This window comes from Equus asinus, chromosome 3 (genome assembly GCF_041296235.1).
Source record: "Equus asinus isolate D_3611 breed Donkey chromosome 3, EquAss-T2T_v2, whole genome shotgun sequence".
NCBI classification, from domain to species: domain Eukaryota; kingdom Metazoa; phylum Chordata; class Mammalia; order Perissodactyla; family Equidae; genus Equus; species Equus asinus.
The window spans coordinates 3,221,702-3,239,262 of record NC_091792.1 but is presented as its reverse complement, the minus strand read 5'-3'; the positions used below and the strand labels follow the sequence as shown (position 1 = coordinate 3,239,262).

The window sequence follows — 17,561 nt, the reverse complement described above, 5'->3', positions numbered from 1 at the left end:
AACCTTTGACCCTTTTGGGTCCTTGATAATGTTGTCTTCTGCTCATTTATTGTATTCATGTTTCTGGAGTGAGGCGACACAGGTTCACTGTCCCTTGTCCAAAGTCTGGGGTCACGTATTACTTGATTCTCCTGCTGGGTCTGGGACATGGAGCACGTTAATGTTTCTGTAGCAGAGTGGATCATTTTTCACCCCAAGAGGATCAGTAAAGCCCACAAATGACTTTATGTCAGTTTTGATCAGATTTTGCTACTAAATTAGCTGAAAACCTAGGTTTTTGGATTTCAGATGGATGTGTCAGCTTATCTTACTGTGGTAATCGTTTCACAAAATATACATGTATCAAATCATCACATTGTACACCTTAAACTTACACAATGTTGTATGTCAATTATATCTCAATAAAGCTGGAAAAAAGTGGATTTCAGAATTTTGGACAAGCAGTTGTGGGTCTGTACCACAGAAACATTTCAAATCTATTGATTTGTTTTAAAAGTAATTTTGAGGATCTGTATAGTCTGATACTTTATAATACTTATAGCTTATATGTCTTGAGAATTGAAATTACTAATTTAATTCAGAGACATTAGATTTTATAGTGTTGTAGGTTGTTTTTCATGGGAGGAAAAAAGGCCTTTTTTTCTCCTGATTTTGCTGTAGTTTTTCAGCTCAGAATCTGTTGTTGTTTCTTACTGAAGCCTCAAGTTCCAATATTGTCTGTTAGCCTGATTTTCCAGTGATTTAGGTTATCTGTGCCGTTTCTTCCCTAAATAGAGTACTAACCTGTGTTTTTCTCCTGCACTGACGCCCTGTCTCACGGTGGTGCTGGGCGCAGGGTAAACGGCTCAGTGCAATAGGGCTGTGTGGACTTGGCTGTTGGAGACACCCGGGAATTACACTGATCTCTTGGACATGTTACTGAAATTCCCCAAGTCTCAGTTTTCTTATTGGTTAAACGGGAATAGTAACTATCTTATCGATTTGCTGCAAACATTAAATGAGAGAATGTTTATAAAACGTTGTATACGGTGACTAGCATTTAGGAAGGACTCAGCAATTGGTTCCTGTTTTTATCTTCTCCTACCCAGTAAAGGACTTCGTGAAATGTTTTCCAATATCTCTCCCACGATTGCCTTCCTTAAAGTAATAGTCACTGAGAACGCAGAGAGGCAGAAGAAAATCAGGCCCCTCTGACTTTTATCAGAAAGAAATCTGGGGCCCCTTGGGCTTGGGAAGTGGAAGCAGGAGGGAGAGGTGGCCATGTCAGGTCTGCCGTGTGGTCTGCCCCCTGACACGCCCACTCTGCGGGCTGGGCTCAGCCAGGGCAAGGTAATTGACAAGGAGAAAGTTAGTTTGGTTGCTGATGATTCTGAACAATACCTCTTTTAACATTTGCGTCCTGCCTGGTGGAGAGTGGCTGCAGCCAGGATGAGAGTGGGATGAAGATGATGTTGGAAGATGACATTCCAGCCCAGCTGGAGCCAAGAGACCTTGTTAACAGCCCAGGCTTTCGACCAAGACCCCAGAAAAGCATGCCTTAGAAGTAGATACCACACCCCAGAGAGTGTATCCATCTGGGCCTAATCAGGAGGTGGAAACCACACAGAATGTGGAAAGGGCGAGTTTGAAGAATTATTAACTTCAGTATGGAAGTGACTGTACAAATGCAAAGTGAACTCTAAAGCTAGGGCTGAGGGAGGTGACTAAAGGACAGACTTGGAAAAGGGGTTCCCTCCCCAAGGCTGGGCTTCAGACTTCATTGAAAAAGGTATAGTTTCATTCCAGTGGATGGTGGAGAAGTTCACTGGTTTGCAGGGACCACAACTGGCTCACAGATGCCAGGGAGGAAACGACCCTCTGGGCACAGGCTAGCTCAAGCTGATAGGCTGGAGCACACAGTGGGTCAGGGCACTGGGACCCCGCTTGCTGCCAGAGCAGTGCGTGGTGTGTGATACCCATGTTGATGCGGATGCAGTAGACAACCCTCTGGGGCAGAGGTGATCCAGGCTGCTGGTGGATAAGCAGAGGAGTCAGGGAGCTGCTGCTGGTAGCGGGGCGTGGAGCGCACCCGTGTCTGCATTAGGAGGGCTACAGTGAGGTGGTCGCTGGCTCAAGCCAGGGCTGTGAGGCTGCTGGAGGATCGTGCACTTGGGCCAGAGTGCCACCAAACGTCCCATACACAGGCACCACTGACACCCCTTCCTGCTACAGTGTCCCTCGAATGCCCTCTACTGATAAAACTTAACACTGGGCTTACTGTAAGAGAGAAATGCTTAAAGCGTCCTGCCCGTTATCTCAGAGCAAGTGCTGAGGGTGAATTTGGAGGTGAGAGGCACTAGATTGATAATTGGCACAAGAAGCTAGGCTGAACCTGCCCACCAAGGGTTAAAACCAAACCTCAGAAAGATAAGGAGCAGTGCCAGTCAATTGCCTGCCTGCCAGAATCAGCTCTTAACTTAATTCTAAGGGAAAATAACACAATTCAGATTCCTTAAAACAAATCATCCACAAGTCCAACATATACAATAAGAAATTATTGAAAGTATGAAAAAGCAGGAAAGTGTGATTTATAATCTGAATAAAAACTGTCACTAGAAACATACCTTGAGATAATGCTGGTTGGAATTAGCAAATAAGAGCATGAAAGCTTCTTAAAGGAAAATATGGTCTTATAGATGAGGAATCTCAGAAAAAGGGGAACTATAAAAAAAAAGAATCCAGTGGAAATTCAAGGACTAAAAAAGTATGGTATCTGAAATGAAAACATTTATCGGATGGACTTGAAAGCGGACTTAGAGTTGGCAGAAGAAAAGGTCAGTGAGCTGAAACTTGGATCAATAGAAATTATTGGAAAAAAAGGAAAATAGATGGGGAAAAGTGAGCATAGCCTCAGTGGTTTGTGGATGGTACCATGGCATCTAGCATATGTGTAATTGGAGTTCTGAAAGGAGGGGAGAGAGAATGTGACAGAAAAAGATTTTGAAAAAAGGATGGTTGAAAGTTTTCCGAAATTGGTGGAAAATGTCAACTTACAAATTCAAGAAGCCCAGTGAATCTTAGAATAAACCCAAAGAAAACCACTCTTAGGCACACGGTAGTGAATCTGCTAAAAACTAATGATAGAAAGAGGAACCTTAGAAGCAGAGCACTGGGGAGGGAGAGTGGAGGAGGGAGGTAAGAGGAGTGATGGCTGACTTCTCAGGAGCAGGACGAATGGCACCAATAGGGTCACACCTTTAAGAGGGAAAAAAAGGTAGAAATAAGCCTGTTAATCTGGAATTCTATATTCAAGCAAAAATAAAGGTGAAGTGAAGACTTTTTCAGTTAAATGAGAGGTGAGAATTTTATCAGGGAGGAAAAGTTTTTAAGAAAACTTACAGCAGACTTCCCCAGAGGTACCATTATTTGCTCGTGCTGTGTGGCCATGTGGCTATGTGGTCATAAGGCAAGGACCTGGCATTTTCATCCTTTAGAGTGAGGTTTCTCTTGTCAAGGAATAAGGAAATGAGGGCAAGGAGAAATCAGTTGTTGTGTAGGCAACCAGCAGTGTTTGCCATGTATGAATTAAATTACTTTTTTTTCCCCTTTGCTGAGGAAAATTAGCCCTGAGCTAACATCTGTTGCCAGTCTTCCTCCCCCCCCCCCTTTTTTTTCACTTGAGGAAGATTGGCCCTGAGCAAACATCTGTGCTAGTCTTCCTCCACTTTATAATTGAGTCACCGCCACAGCATGGCTGACAAGTAGTGTAGGTCCACGCCCAGGATCTGAACCCGAGAACCTGGGCAGCCGAAGCAGAGCGCACTGAACCTAACCACTGTGCCACAGGGCCAGCCCCCTAAATTACTTCTGTAATCAGAAAAAAGTCGCAAAGGTGTGTGTTATTTGGTACATAGGTGCAAGTAAAGCAGAAAATAAGTCGTTCGTTGTTAGGTTGGCCATTTATGGATTCCTAGAAGGCTTTGTGGAAAACCTTTAGGCGTTGTCTTGTATTCCTTCTTCAGGATGCGCTCAGGATTCCAGACATTGTGCCAGCTACCAAGCATAAAAAGATAAATAATATATCTTGACCTCATTCTGCTGGAGAAAGAAACAGGCACTTCTTCCTGGTTTTGGCACCCCTCTTCTAGGCATCATGCCATCTTTCTCACACAGTGAGTGAATTATCTTTAGAAACACCAGTTAGGCAGCAGTTTTTTCAACTGGGATTGTCGGGGAGCATTTCACAGAATGGTAGCAACAGCGGCAGTGTTGTGGCTGTCCTCCATTGACGGCCAGGCGCTGTCCCGAGTGCGTTCACATGTGGTCAGTCTTATGTGTTAAGCATCATTCTCCTTTTTGTAAATTAGAAAACTGAAGCTTATATTAGGAAATTGCCTACAGGCATTCAGTCAGCAAGGGGTAAAGCCAGGATTCCAGTCTTGGACAGCCTGCCTCCACGGACTGTGTTCTTAACCCGATTCCATGATGGCTGTGGGCTGACTCGCATCCTCCTGATTAAATCATGTGGCCTTTTCGGCAGGTTGTAAGTTGACTCACACCAGGCATTCTGGGAAGAGTTACGTGTGAGGTGCTTGTTTACGTCTGATACAATTTTAAAAGCATTCCTGTAGGGAAGCCATTCAAATTGCCTGCAGGAACATGTTGACCCCCCATGTTTGGTGCATTCACATTTAATTTACTCATATAGCCTCTAGAAGAAGTCCAAGAGGCAATTTGATCAAGGCAAAATTAGAACTGGCCACTGCCCCCAGTATGCTTTGTGAGCCTACAAGGCACCAGTTTTTCTGGACTTCAGTTTCCTCTCTTGTTTAAACGGGTGGAGGGGGTGGGACTGAGTGATCTGAGCTTCCTTGTGTGTTAAAATGAAGCCCTACATTCCCACTTTATTGACTCTTTGGTACTTGAATGATTTAAGCTGCTAGACATATTTAGTGAGCGAAGTAAGTTCACCTAAATTCAGAGAACTTAGATGGACTTTTTAATTTAAGTCTGTGTAAGCAGCAGCTAATTTTGCATGAGGCAGAAAAGAGTTTTCATTTGAGTGGAGTTGCAAAGTGGTTAATTGATGATAAAATCCTGGCTGACCCCTTGCTGAAAGTTCTGAGTCTGGACTAGCAAAACTCTTCTGTGCATCTGCTGTGAAGGAGGCAGAGGGGAATGAGCAGAATTTTCCTGAAGACCTGAATCTGAGAGTGGGCAGAGGACGAGGTGGCGTCTGTGGAGAACAGAGGTTTTGTTCATACAGAAGTGTTGCAGCTCAGTGCATGCAGTGAATGTCGCAGTAGAAACGAGGTGGTTGTAGGACTGTCGGTTTTCTCTGTCGAGCTGGCAAATGGGGAAAGAGAACTAGGCTCGCACTCGGGAAGCTTGTTAATGGTCCATGTTTGGAAGTGGGACACGTCGCCTTGGGTCTCATTCCTTTGGCCAGAGCTCAGCTTTATGGCCACACTGCAAGGGAGGCTGGGAATTGTAGTAAACTCTGTGCTCAGGAAGAAGCATCGTACAAGGTACACAGAAACACAGGTAGATGGAAAACTAAGGGAGTGCAAGGAAGTCAAGGCAGTTATTAACTCTAGGAAAAACAAACAGTAGGACAAGGAAGGATATAAAATAAAGATAATAATGGCTAACATACTGTGTGTTTACTCTGTGCCAGGTACCGTTCTAAGGTCTCACGTTTCATATATTAATTTTCTTAAGAATTTTATGAGGTAAGTACCATTGTAATTCCCATTTTACAGATCAGTGTTAATTTCACCAAAAATGTTGATATCACTGTATTTATTGGATAAATGGGATAGGGAATGAGGAGAGCAGAGTAAGAGCCAAACATCATCTTTTATAGTAGAAAATATAAATAAGGTGGAAATAATGTCTATATTATAAAATATCTAAGATTAAACAGCCAAGTCACAGCAGTATATGCGTGCTGTTTGGAAATGAGGTAAATACCAGTACAAACAACTAAAAAAACTGAAACTCCTCAGGGTGACCAGTTTGAGTGTGGGGGAGGGGACTGCCCTCATGCTATTGTACTTTCTAAACTCGGTTGATAAAAATATACGTACCTGGTATAAGGGACTGTCGACAGAGAGAAGGCACACGATGTGCAGTGGTCGTCACCTGTCCTTTCTGTTCATGTTGAACAGCGATGGTTTTGTAAAACACTCAATAATGGAGACTGAACTGAGAGGCAGCTGAGGCCAGGTGGCGAGATCTGGGTTTGCTCCTGACTTTATTGGCCAAGTCACTTAACCTTTGGGGGTTCACTTCCTTCAAATTTTAATGAGAATGATCTCTTAGAGTCATTTTAACTTTTAAAGTTCCACAATTCTAGGTGTTAGACTAATTTTAGTTTTAAACGATAAATCTTGATGTGAAAATAGAGGCTTCAAAGCCGGTGTTGCATGCAGCATGCCTGTTTAGTCAACAACGACACTCTATTTTATTCTTACCTTGTATCTTGGGTAGTAGTCACTTAGCTACATGATTTTCTCAGAACCAGCTTATGTAAGTATTCATAGACTTTAAATCATTTTCACCCAGTAGTTTTTTTTAAACTATTGAAGTATGACAGAAAATTGCGTAAGTCATAAGTGTACAGCTCAATGAACTTTTACAGTGAGCGCACGTTCATTCCCAGCATCCAGATCCTGGATCAAGGAACAGAACATTTCCAGGCACTCCTAGAATGAACATCAAAGTGGGTTAGGTACAAGCTCATATTTCCAAAGTTGGTCAGAGGATACAAACTTTCAGTTATAAGATGAAAAGTTCTGAGGACCTAAAGTGCAGTGTGGTGACTCCAGTTTGTGATACTGTATTATCTATTTGAAATTTACTGAGAGTGGATCCTCAGTGTTCTCACCCCTCCCCCCGACACAAAGGCAGCTGTGAGAGGTACTGGATCTATTCATTAACTTGATTCTCATATTTCACAATGTTTACATGTATCAAATCATGTTGGATGCTTTACCTATATACAATTTTGTCAATTATACTTGGTAAAGCTGCAAAAAAAAAAGAAAAAAGAAGAGAAACAGAAGATTACCATCATCCCAGAAGCCCCTTACAGTCGCTTCTCTCAGAGTCAACCGCTAGCTTGACTTTTAACCTTGTAGATTATATTTTGAACTATGTATAAATGACGTCTAGTAGTTGTGTAAAATCATACGTGTGGACACATGTATATTTGCATATCTCTTATAAGTAAGAAATACATATAAATACATGCACATATGTATACATTTATATTTTCAGGGCGTGGGAGAGGTTGCAAATTTTGTTTCTGGCTTCCCAAGATGCTAACATTTAAATTTGTTGAGATTTCCTACTGATAGATACTGATTGTGTAAGATGTGCATTTATTATCCACTTACTACTTCTGAGTGCGAGTCATGAAAGCATGGTGTTATCTAATCTGAAAACCTTTCTTCTAGGTCCAGTGGCATTGCAGAGCACGGATGGTTGCCGGAGCCAATTTTTACATTGTTGGACGAGACCCTGCTGGCCTGCCTCATCCGGAAACAGGGAAGGACCTCTACGAGCCGACTCATGGCGCCAAAGTGCTGACCATGGCCCCTGGCCTGATCACTTTGGAGATAGTCCCCTTTCGCGTGGCAGCTTACAACAAGAAGAAGAAGCAGATGGACTACTACGACTCTGAACAGTAAGTTGCTCGTTCTCTGCGTGAATCTGAGAGACACCTTGTGCTCCGAGCTGCTCTGGGGCCTTTGACATCTCGTCTCATCTTTACGACAACTTTGCTGATGACAGGCTTTGCTGTACCCATTTCAGAGAGAAGAAAACCAAGGAAACTAATTTCTCAATATTCCCGAAGTTAGACATAGAAATAAAAATGAGCTGGTTTCATGGTTCGCGATTTCAGTTCTGTTGTGAAGTATTTAAGGGCAGTGTTGACGTTTCTGTGTCTGCATGTCTGTTGCATCTTGCTGAGCATGCAGAGGTGGTCCAGGGACTCGGTGATGGTTACTCGGGCAAGCCCAGGGGCATCTGTGTAGTGAGAGAGAGTTTAACTGGGGTTTGTGCAGTCACTGTGTGACAGCCCTGTGCCCTTCGCTTTATAGGTATTAAATCAGTTACTCCCCACAGCAGTCCTGTGAGGAAGGTGCTGTATTATCCCCATTTTGTAGATGAGCAGTAAGCTGGGGCTAACAAAGGTCAGATAACGGTGTAAGGTTGCAAGGCCAGTAAATGGCAGCTCAGTAGCTGAGCCTGAGCACCCTGGCTCCAGAGCCTGTGCCCTTGACCTCTAAGAGTGCACCTTTCTCCCAAGCTCTTGGGAGGAACCAAAGCTAACAATCTTTCAGTACAGCTCGTTGGTAGTACTGAGCGTGCGGCCGTCTCCCTTCGACTGACAGCGTGTATTTATTTCTGTGGATAATGGCACTGGGCAGTGCACTCTGTAAGTTTGGAGAGCCAGTTGGGGGTTCTGGCCCCATCCTTGCTGTGTGACTTGAGAGTCATGTGTCGTCTCTGGCCTTGTTTGCTCATCTCTAGAACGATGGCAGTGGATGAGGTGATGACCTTCTTCTTAAACTCTGGTTCTTTCCACCGTCTGTGGCACCCGGTTGTGTTTATGTCTCAGGAGGTGCTTGACATTTTGTTGGTTGATGTTTATTTAACACACTTGCTGTTTCAGTTCAGATTATAATGCACGTTCGGCAGGTAGAGCAGGTAATTATTATTTATGTTTTGTCAGTGTCGCCTCTCCTGACAGGTGCCAGTCACCTTTCTTCTGAGAAGCCACATCCTTTTTTCCGTGGTACTTTTTGCAGTTGACTCGGTGTTAGGGATAATGCTCGCCCTGGTTCTGTGACCTCATTTGGTGTGGCCCATTTTGTGATGGGGGGACAAGAAAGAAAACGAAACCTTTTGAAAGTTAAAACATTCTCATTTCTAAAAGAGAAGTAAAGTTTGGTGTCATTTAATTGTTTTGAGATAAACCACAGGCCGTCTGGTTACAGAAATACCAGTGTTAACAGTAGAGTTTGAGAGGTTTGTTGGCTTCTCATTTAATGGCATAAATAATTCTGGAGAAAATGTGCAATTTTAGATGATAGCAGGCTTTTCTGAGTGATGAACTGTAGCTAAAATACAGGAAAATCTTATGCGAGTGAATGAGCGGAAGAGGCGTGTATAATTGGTGCGGCGAGTAAGGACCCTTCCCTGTGGCCTGGGCGTGGGGTCAGGACAGCAGCTGTTCCAGACTAAGATCTGAATGTGGCCCAGAGTCCGGAATACTTCGGGACCACAACACAAGAATTTGCAACAAACCAGAACGTTTTTACCCTCGTACAAATCAGAGTTTGCCAACACCTAGAAATAGTTCTGAATCATAGGTTTCTTTGTTTTTGGCCTAAAAATATGTATGTGTGTGTATGTGTGTCTGCTTGTCTACACACTACAGTTCACCGTCTGAGACCAGTGCAGCCTTGCAAGTGGTGTGCTGAGAGTTGTAAGTGGGCTCTCCCGAGGCCTGCCTTAGAAGCTTGAATAGGAGAATCTGAGGAAAAGTAAAATAAATCATAGTGAACTTTGAACCACATTACCGCAAAAGGTGGTTGAAGCCTGAAAACATAAGTTAACTGTTGGGGAAAGTCAGAAAGTTTCAGCTGCAGTCCTGTCCTTCGTGGTTAGAATTAGCGGAGGGCCACCGTCAGAGACTGGGGCTTCCTCAGGCTGCGCAGGCGGCCCACGGGGCGTCTTGTCAAAGCTCCGCAGCCGAGAGCATGGAGGAGGCCACTTTGCCTTCCTGCACATCTGCTGAACGTGCAGCATCCGAGAGGGAATGCCGGGTGGCCACCCGCTGCCTCACCCAGCGTGCAGTCTGACTGTGTGATGTGAACGTGACGTTGTGAACACAGTCTTGTTCACAAAGTGATGGTTACTCGGTCATAGAGGGGAGAGAGAACTGTCCTGCTGGTGGCCAGATATTAAAACTTAGGTGAGTGTCCATTTTGATGAGTTAAGGAAACCTAAAGAATCAAGTGTTTTTATCCTCCTTGTGCTGACACGTTTCGTTTCTGCAGTCTCCCTGCCCCGTCAGCTGGCTTAATCCCACCAGGACCCTGGGCCCATCTGTGTGTGGCTGACTGGCGTGCTGGGGAGCCCTGATAACTCTCGTGCTTTGTTAGGTCTGTGCAGTGTTGCTGTAAGTCACTCTTTTAATCATTCAAAAGCTAAATAATTACATCAGTTCTCATAAGATTTTCCAGTGATGAATTCTATATTAGTTGCATGAGTGGCTTATTTTCTTGGAATTTTTTTTTAGTTACCAAATCTTAATAAATTGTCACTTGGGAATCTTTAAAACTGCCTAGTTTCCCAACTTTTTATATTTGTGTTCAGATATCATTAAGTTGATGGGAATATGTTGGAAAGTGATTAAAATTTTGTGGAAAGGCAATGGTCTTTGATGTAGTGAGAAAACAGAGTTATTAATTATGCACATATGAGGTTGTCCTACGGTTGATTAATGGGTGTTGTTCAATGCCAGCTGTTATGTAATTAATGATTTTGTAGCTTGTGATTTAATACCCGTGTAAGACAAGGCTTAGGGAGAAACAAACTTCATGAGGATGTCAGGCGAGCTAGTATTGATAGGAATTGTGATAAAAGTCATCTGTTTACACTTAGGAAGTTAAGTAGGTTCATATTAGCTCTAACAGTGACTCCAGGAAATTTAGTTTTCGGGCTCCAAGATTAAAGCGCATTCTTTCAGATATTACAAACAAAACTTTTACAGATAATTCAGTTATCTTATTTGTAATATTTTCTCCTTCATGCAGTAAATCTTTGTATTTGGGTAGATAAATGCAAAACTATGGTTCGGATTATTGAAATAGCGACTTAGCAAAGAGAGAGAGTGCACACAGTGAGATGCTATGTGCAGGTGGGTGACAAAGGGACAGGTGGGTGTAAGTGCTTGCTGTCTGCTTATTTCTGTATTATCCATAGAGTATTTCTTTCGTTTTTTAATGCTGGAGTTACCTTATATCGTGTACTAATAGTGTCATTTTTTTCAGCATTCTAGTTGTAGGCATCTTCAAGGCTGTTCCATTTGGTCTTCTCTTCCTTTATACCCTTTCCAGAGGAAAGCGCATCTGTTCTGGTGGTTTTTCTGTGGGGACTCTTGAACTGTACCTCAGTGTTTCCACGTTGCTGGTTGTGTTAGCTCTCTACTGCTGCCTGACACGTTCCCACAAACTGAGTGGCTTCACACAGTACTCCCTTACTACCTCCCGGTTCTCTAGCTCACAAGTTGGAGTGGGCCAGACTGGATTCTCCGGCCAGGCTGGGCTGTTATCTGAGGGCTCCGCAAAGAATCCATGATGACCCTTGTGGTTGGCAGAGCTCACTTCCTCATGGTTGTAGGACTGAGGTCCCCATCTTCTCACTGGCTGTTGGCTGTGGGTTGCTGTCTGCTCCCAGAAGCCACTTTTAGGTTCTTCCTCGTGGGCCCCTCCATCTCAGCAGCAGAACCTCCCTCATGGCGAGTCCTTCTCCTGCTTCACATCTGACTTCCCTTTCTGCTGCCAGCAGAGAAAATTCTTTGCTTTTAAAAGGGCTTGAGTGTTAGGTTAGACCCGCTCAGATGATTTCACTATTTTAGGTCAGTTGACCAGTAACTAATCGCATCTGCAACCTCCCTTTGCCGTAGGAGGACACATCGTGGCAGTAGCACCGTGGGGCAGAGGCCATGAGGGCCATCTCAGAATTCTGTCCCCACACTAACGGGCATTTCTACTTAGATTCCTTGATACCACTTAAAATGCCCAGAACCGACTTTACCTTTCTCTTCTCCAAAGCCTAAATTTCCCTAGTTACTGTTCTTCCCATTGTATAGAATCTTGAAGTCCTTCATTTTTTCACTTTACTCTTCACATCCGAGTCTTGTCATGTTGATGATTGAAATAGTTCTCGTGTGAATTCTTTTCTTTCCCTTTCTTACTGCATAATCTTTGTAATACATGTTTCTGTTCGAGATTCCATTAATTCAGAAAATGCTTTGTTTTGTTAATTTTGATGTTTCTTCTGAAAACTTGTAGAAGTCTAACTGTAATTTCATGAATTTACCACTGAGTCTCGTGTTTGTAGATTTTGCACATATTTTATTTGCAGAGTTACTGCATGACTGTTAATAGATAAGATCTAGTTTAAAATCTGTTGTATTGTCTGTTTTACTGTACATTTGAATCATAATTAGGGATGTACTAGTATGTATATTTTTGAAAATCAAATTATACATGGTACTTTCTATATACTGTATCTTGTATTAAGGTCAACATGTTATATTGAAATTAGTACAAAACTTTCTGACTTTGCTGTGCTTTATTCATTTATTATCGATTTGTTGAGTCTTTACTATGGACATGCCATTGCTAGGTGTGGGCGCTATAGTTGGAAACGAGCAGATCTTGTCCTTGGCCTCATGGGACTTACATTCTAGAGAAGATAGACAGTAACCCACTCACACACAGTTAAGTGCTTTGCAGAAAACTTTTGGGAAGCTCTGCTAGCACTAGTCTGACCAAGCCTCAGTTATCAGGGATGGGTTCTGGAGCAAGTACCATTTGGGCTGGGCTCCAAAAGATGAGTAGGCATTCCCTTGATAAAGAAGGAGATAATAGCATTCTGGACAATGGGATAAGCATGTACAAAGGTCCTGAGGTGAGGAGAATCAAAGAGGCTTGAGTAATTGGGTTAGACCCACTCAGATAATTTCACTATTTTAGGTCAGTTGATTGGGAAAGAAGGCCAAGGTCGGGTAGAACAGAGAGTAAAAGGAGGTTGATGAGACTGACAGGGAACAGTTCTCTGAAAGGTAGGAACTGGAATAGATTTTTCAAAAGATACTGTTACAGTGTGCATTACCTACTAGAAAGTTCAAGTTTGGGGTAAGTAGGCAAGTTAGATTATACAAATTGTTTCTGCCAAGAAATTAACTGAAAATGCTGGATAGAAGGACACATTTTTGTGAAAGTATTGTGGCTCTGACTAGATGATGGTGACTGTGAGTGACGGCTAGAACTTCAGGTAAGCTGAGTGTCAAAGCTGCCTTGGTCCTGATGGAGCCAGCAGACTTGAGTATGGGTTTCCATGGTCCTGACTCGGGTGGGGGTCCAGCAGGAGACGCCCATTCAGCCAGACTCTCTCCTGCCTGCAGTGCAAGGGGACCTGAAGGGAACCCCAGCCCTTCCCCACCAGGAGGCAGTGAGCCGAGCCCTGGGCTTCAGGTTCACATCTCAGAACTCTGCTCAGATGGGCCACTCACGTTACCTGTGTGCTAACAAAACAGAGCAACCAACCAAAAAGGCCTCAAGCTGTGACGTGGGTCTCAGGCGGTTCCTGGCCAGGCCTGCCTCTGAGTATGCGCAGAAGCCGACTCTCCCTGGAGCACTGCACCTTTGTCCTCGCCTCAGCTTAGTCCCGCGAGTGGCTGGACAAGCCTGATGAGCACTCTCGGTCGGAAGCGATAAAGAATACGAGCAAACAGAGCCCCAAAGCGAGAAAAATGGAAGCTCCGGTCAGCAGAAGCACACCCGCAGAGACTTCCCGCACTGGAGTTACCACACGTAGTTACAGAGTGACTGTGCTTGCAGCGTTCATGAAAACAAGGACAAGTTAGAAACTGTCTTCATGGCACAGAAAAGTAGAGAAAGGACCTGGCAATATGGAAAAGAGAAGGACGGGAGGGTGGCCAGTGTGAAGGTGTGCACGAGTGTGGGCAAGAGCGGGGGTGGGAGGAGGCCAGTGTGAAGGTGTGCACGAGTGCGGGCAAGAGCGGGGGTGGGAGAGGCCAGTGTGAAGGTGTGCACGAGTGCGGGCAAGAGCGGGGGTGGGAGGAGGCCAGTGTGAAGGTGTGCACGAGTGCGGGCAAGAGCGGGGGGTGGGAGAGGCCAGTGTGAAGGTGTGCACGAGTGTGGGCAAGAGCGGGGGTGGGAGGAGGCCAGTGTGAAGGTGTGCACGAGTGCGGGCAAGAGCGGGGGGTGGCTCAGGTCTGGGCAGGTTGTAACGGGGAGCGAAAGAAATGGATTGGGTCAAAACATCTGTAGGAAGCACAGTCATTAGGACTTAAAGTATAATTTCCATATTAAATGAAGGCTGATTTTTTTACTTACTAAATAAAGAAATCTATTATCTCCCCCTCCACCCCGCGGCCCCCGCCATGTTTCCAAACAAACAACAAGAACCACCACAAAACATTTGAGTCCCGTATTCTCTGGGATTCTGGAGGTGCCGGGCAGGGTCTTTAATGCAGTTGGTAGGTGTAAGTGTGATGGAGTTAGTATGGGGATTGTGTTTGCAACAACATCGTTATTGGATGCAAGGTAAATTTTAAGTTTTCTGTAATAGGACAAATATTTTGATTCTGAAAGTGTTCTGGTGGCAAGATTCTGATCCTGATTTTCCATTTCGTAAAACAGTTCCTAAGCAAAATATTTTGTGTACTTTGCTCCTTTAAGAGTTGTTTACCTACCAATAGGTGATGATCAGTTTCTTTTTAATTTTTATGGCAAACTTCCTTCAATCAGTAGTGAAATAGATGATATGGAAACGTACATTATTTGTCTTCATCTTTTCATAGAGACCTCTTTTGCAAACATTCTAGAGAAGTGAGAAGCTTATGTTTTCTAGAAGTAGTTTTTTTCCTCTGATGGTTAATATTAGGAATGATAGAAAGGACATCTTAAGGAGGTATTGTGATATTTTTACTTTAAACCCCAGCAATACCCATGTCCTACTTTTGATCAGTCATAATGTCTGAAAAAGAAGTGGGGCAAAGAGAGGGAAGTGCATGGAGCAATAACCAATGACGTAAGGCCTCCCATTAGACTCAAGTGAACTGGAGGAGACCACATGGAAGATGTATTTTTTCGTTGCCAGGGAAGAATGGCCCAAAAGCAGGCGAAAGCACTCCTCTCTCTCCCGAAGACCCTGACCCGCTCTGAGTCTTGTGGGATGAATGGGCACAGCCGTCAGCACTAGAGAGGAAGTGGAAGGAGCAGATGAGACAGTTCTCAGAGGGTATTCCCCTTGGGCTTAGGTCGAGTGGTCTGGGTCTCCCAGCAGGGCAGCGCAAGAGCTCTTAATCCTCCCGCCTGCCGAGAAGAAGGTGGGCCTCATTCGAGCTCCCTCTTCATGACCTTTGTTCCTACAGAGTTTCTTCTTGGCGGGTGATTTTGATGCATTCTCGGGTGAATAAGTGATGAAGGGAATGAGTTCCCCCAGTGGTCAACCAATAAAAAAATTGTTTTATTTTTAAATTATGAAAGCATTTAAAAGGAGAAAAAGAACACTCATGCCACTACCCATTTTTTCACGTGCTTTGCTTTTGTGCTTTTTCTATACATTCATTTAACGTAGTGGAGCATAGTTGAGTTTATGGTATAGTAGAATTTCGTTTCCTACTTTTTATTTACTTCTCATGAATGTCTTTCCGTGCTGAGAGAAGTTCTCTGTGCACGTCCTGACGGCTCCTTACTGTCAGTTCTGGTCTATACTTGGTGCCACAAGTCTCGATGGCCATGTGTGCAGCTCAGAGTTGGGTGACGAAGCTTGGAAGGCTCCCCTGCGCTGGGAACCAGCCGGCTGGAAAGGCTGACCAGGGCACACTTGGATCTTTGGGTGTCCCTGAGGGCGACAGCGTCTGCCCTCCCACCTAGTACGCCTCTTCCCCCTTCCCCAAGACGTGGAGTCCAGGTTTCTGTGTCTGTACCTCCAGGTGCCACACTTGATCTCCCTCAGCCTGTAGAGGGATCTTGCCTACTGTTCAGAGTCCGGGGTGGGGTGGGAAGTAGCCTCGAGTCATATGTCTCATGTCTTGATTTTGTTCCCTTCCATCTGCTTTTCTTTTTTCCTACGGCTTTGAGATCTTCTCATTTTTCTTATTGTTTCCTGCTCTTTTGAGGTAGGAGTAGGGTTTACTTTTTCGAACCACATCAACTCAGAATTTCTTTCTTAACAACGTGCCAATTAGCAGGCCTTCTCAACTTTGACATTCGTCGACAGATAGTTCATTGTTGTGGGGGCTGTCCTGTGCTCCTGTGCCCCGTCGGTGTTTGCCCTGCGGAGGGGGAGGGAAGCCGGCAAAATCACCTCTGTGGAGAATCAGTGGTTTGTAACAGTATTGGCATATTTGAGCACCTTCTGCTCGCTCTTACTTATTTCTGTCATTATTCACAAGTCAAAAGTAGGATCTTTCTTTTTTTTTTTTTAATCCAGAGCCGCCTTTTTACGTTCATGTTTGGAGCTGATCTAGATATTTGAGGGTGTTAGAAGTCCTCGTTTCTAAATAAATGAAGATCGTCACGTGTCTTAAAAGCAGAAAGCGAGTAACAAAGAAATCCTGGTGATGAATATAAAGGAAACTCTAATATAGTTAGAGTAATGTTCTTGTCATCCAGAATTCAGTACTTGGGTTCACTTAGTTTTCTGGTTAACTCGTGGATGATTAGACCATTTGGGCTGCTACTTTTTAAAAACCCTCTGAAGATGTGTTACTTCTGTCTGTGTGCCCTCCCGTCTTAGCTGCAGACCTCATGCAGGAAGCACACCCACGGGGACCAGCGTGCCGCTCGGAATCATTAGGGCGGTCTGCTGGAGCGATCTTCCTACACACAGAGCTCAGCCATGTGTCTCTCCTCCCAGACAGTTATATGTGGATGACGGGCCTCTGAGCGCTCTGCGATTAGCTTCCTGAAAGTTGGGATCCGTTCTTAAGTAACCAGAGGCTTCTTTCAGAAGCAAACGAAAAGTGATCTACCCGTTCCCAGTGGAAAGCACAGAAGCTCCTAATTTTGCCCACCATGATATTTATGGATCTTTTTAAAATCTATCCATTGGCACCCAGTTAAAAACCCTTGTTCTCAAGCTCAAAGATACAGAGAACAGCTCGGTGGCTGCCAGAGGCAACTGTGTATGGTGATGGATATTAACTAGACTTATTGTGGTGATCATTCACAACATAGAAAAATACTGAATCGTTATGAAACTAAGAATAGTGTTATATGTCAATTATACCTTGAAAAAAAACTAACAAAAGTCCTGTTCTACATGGTGGTTTATTATAGATTTCATGACTCTTTGTGGTAAAGAAAATTGAGATGACTCTGCAGTACCCTTAAGGAAACCCTGCAGTTCATTATTTGATTGAATGATAGAAGCTGTTCTCAAGCTTTTATTTATAAGACTGGGGTGCTAGAAGGAAAACATGATGAATTGAGGTTAATTAGGTTCTAGATAATTAAATTTTTCATGTGTTTCCTTTGGTCTTTGGTTTGGAAATAAAAATTGTTAAATTTGTCATGTAATCGTGAACCAATGCTTTTTAATTCCTGGAAAGAAAGCCATAAACACCTGTTTATCCAATTTTGAAGAGGTGATTTTTTGTTTACCTTATTCCTAAGAATTCTTAGTGTTTTGATGTGAACTATATTATATATAAGCTGCTTTCAGGTTAGACAAAAAGTTCATCAGACCCAAAATAGTTCATTAGATTCACTTAAAAGTTACCACCATTATTTTTAGTTTTTTCA

The 17,561-nt window shown here is 43.7% G+C and overlaps 1 protein-coding gene across 2 annotated transcripts in view; it reads left to right on the top strand.

The window, feature by feature from the left end:
* PAPSS1 (3'-phosphoadenosine 5'-phosphosulfate synthase 1) overlaps positions 1-17,561 on the top strand; it is a 90,594-nt gene that overhangs the window by 66,421 nt on the left and 6,612 nt on the right. For both annotated transcript variants that reach the window (XM_014839100.3, XM_014839101.3), the window contains exon 11: positions 7,440-7,669. In XM_014839100.3, coding sequence (XP_014694586.1) covers positions 7,440-7,669 — 230 coding nt within the window. The remainder of the gene's footprint in view (positions 1-7,439; positions 7,670-17,561) is intronic.